Source organism: Penaeus japonicus, unplaced genomic scaffold (assembly GCF_977035675.1).
Source record: "Penaeus japonicus unplaced genomic scaffold, GWHDUDI00000001_assembly GWHDUDI00000030, whole genome shotgun sequence".
Taxonomy (NCBI): Eukaryota; Metazoa; Arthropoda; class Malacostraca; order Decapoda; family Penaeidae; genus Penaeus; species Penaeus japonicus.
In genome coordinates, this window is record NW_028234432.1 from 22,026,596 (window position 1) to 22,029,095 (window position 2,500).

Here is a 2,500-nt window from a genome sequence, read left to right on the forward strand (position 1 = left end):
AAGATTTGGGTTTGTTGCTTAGACGTACGTGTTTGTTGCATGAATGTTTATTTGTTGCTACCAAAACTCTATGGGCTACCTTTGTCTCGTTAGATTCCCGTCTCTTATCAATTTAGATAGGGGTACCAATTTAGATTAAAATAAATGTAAATTGTATATTATTAGGAACAAGGGCGTAGGGTATGGTTATTTAACATGGATAGTCGTTATTAGCTTATTATCATGATTATTATTATCGTCATCATCATCACCATCATGAAAGGAAAAGCAAGTCTTCAGAACCGGAAGTCAAATGTAGGTAAATGTTAAAACTTATTAGAAGGGAATTACAGGTAAAGGAAACACGTGTGCATGTGTGTGTATGTGTGTGTCAGCGTATATTCATTTCTTATATGTAGAAAAACAAACTCCCCTCCTTGCCCCGCTCCCCTTAAAAAAAAAAAAAAAAAAAAAAAAAAAAAAAATCCGAGTGAGGACCTGCAATGGCATCATGTGGCGCCAGAGTGGCCCTTCATTATCAAAAACTTTCCCTCGGATACTACATACTCCGCATTCAGGATGGCGTGAAGGAAAGGCTCATTCCGTCGTTTGTTTCAATCGCCATGTTTTCCTGCATGTCTGTTCGTTTTTTTTTTTTTTTCTTCTTTTACGATGATATTTCATATGAGCGTAGATACACTGATCGTTGCCAGTGTGTGAACCGCAAATTTCGACTCTTGATTCCGAAACACGTGTCAATGCGAGTACGGGAATGTGTTTCGGATTCAAGAGTCGAAACTGGCGATCCACGTGTTAGTCACGCAGCCATCAAGCACACAGGCAAGCACAAATACACACATGCACGTATTTACACCTGTATTTCTATACATGAATGTGTGTATGCGTTCATTCTCGCGTTCATGTGCATTCTGTGTTCGTGTACACATTCGTATTTTTAACAAAGCTTCTAAAGCTAAAAGCAAATATCTAAAGCACGTGAACGCAAAAGGACGTCGTGCCATTAGGGCATTCTTATTATAATTTGGAAATCCTAAAAGAACGGGTCTGGCCAGTTCCCGCCTCCGTAATCATGGATATATGAATAGGTGATCAATGATTATGATACTGAAAATAATGATATTAATGATAAGGACATTAGTGATAATGATGATAATAATGACAATGCCGATAAAAATAATGATAATAACGATAATAATATTAATAAAAGAAATAAAAATCCCTTTTTCCCTCTCCCTTTAATAAAAGAATCGGAGACGCAGCCGATTAGCAAAGTAACACCACGTGATCTGCAATAACTATGGATTCCATTATTCCGAAAATGGCTTGCAAGCGGCAGCGGTGGCAAGATCCGGATAATTGCAGGTGGAAACAACCGAACTCCAGTCGTTAACCGGCGCTTATGCTGGTTTTATTCGATGCAACGGCGGTACTTTGCACTCTGGCTGCGTTAGGTTAGGTGATTCTTGCGATTGTTGTTATTTTCGGCGTCATTGTTGTTGTAATTGTTGTTTTGATGATTGCTGTCGTTGTTAATGTAATTTTGGGGATCATTGGTTTTGTTGATATTATCATTTGGGGTACCATTGTTTTATTATTGTTTCTATGCTTCTGACTGCTGTTAATATCAACATCATTATCATCATCATCAGCTTATTACCGCTATGATTATTATTATCTTGATTATTATCATCACCCATCTCCTCATAATCATCATAACCGTTATAATCACCACGTGTTGTCTTCCTTTTCGTAACAAAGACACGAGCGCATCACCAAGCGCCTGACACGTGTTTCTTCGGCAGAGCGCGGGCATGGCCCCATCGGCGCCGTCGTGGCGAGAGGTGAGCGTGCCCGTCGGATGGGGCTTCCTTCGGGGCAAGACCTGCCACCTGGGCGAGCCGAGGGGCGGCGCCTACCTGCGGGTGCTGGCCCTCCACGGCTGGCTCGACAACGCCAATTCCTTCGACGCGCTGCTGCCGCTCCTGCCCGAGGGGCTGGAGGTGCTGTCGCTGGACCTGGCGGGTCACGGCCTGTCGGACCACCTGCCCGTCGGCGGCCGCTACGACGTCATGACGCACGTGGTGTACCTGCGCGAGGCGGCGCAGCGGCTCGGCTGGTCCGGCTTCGTGCTCCTGGCGCACAGCCTGGGCGCCCTCATCGCCAACTACTACACGGCCTTGTATCCGCGGGACGTGCGCGCGCTGGTCGTGCTGGACTACCTGCGGCCCTTCCACAAGGAGGACAGGCTGGCGACGTGGCGGGCGGAGAACGGGCTCATGCAGCGTGAGGAGCAAGGGCGGGGCAGGGGGAGGCGCGCCTACTCGGAGGACGAGGCCCTTGCCCGCATGGTGGAGGCGCGGAAGGGCGGCTACAACAAGGAGCTCCCGAACTTGGACAAGGACGCGGCGAGAATCCTCCTGCCTCGAGCGGCGCGGCGCGTAGACGGCGGCTACGTGTGGCGGCACGATGAGAAGGCGCGGACGCGCTACAGCATGCTCTA

The 2,500-nt window shown here is 47.3% G+C and overlaps 1 protein-coding gene across 3 annotated transcripts in view; it reads left to right on the top strand.

The window, feature by feature from the left end:
* LOC122243339 (serine hydrolase-like protein) overlaps positions 1-2,500 on the top strand; it is a 17,567-nt gene that overhangs the window by 13,446 nt on the left and 1,621 nt on the right. For all 3 annotated transcript variants that reach the window (XM_086555199.1, XM_086555198.1, XM_043000867.2), the window contains exon 2: positions 1,803-2,500. This exon is cut by the window's right edge and continues 1,621 nt beyond it. In XM_086555199.1, coding sequence (XP_086411325.1) covers positions 1,812-2,500 — 689 coding nt within the window. In that variant the 5' untranslated portion in view covers positions 1,803-1,811. The remainder of the gene's footprint in view (positions 1-1,802) is intronic.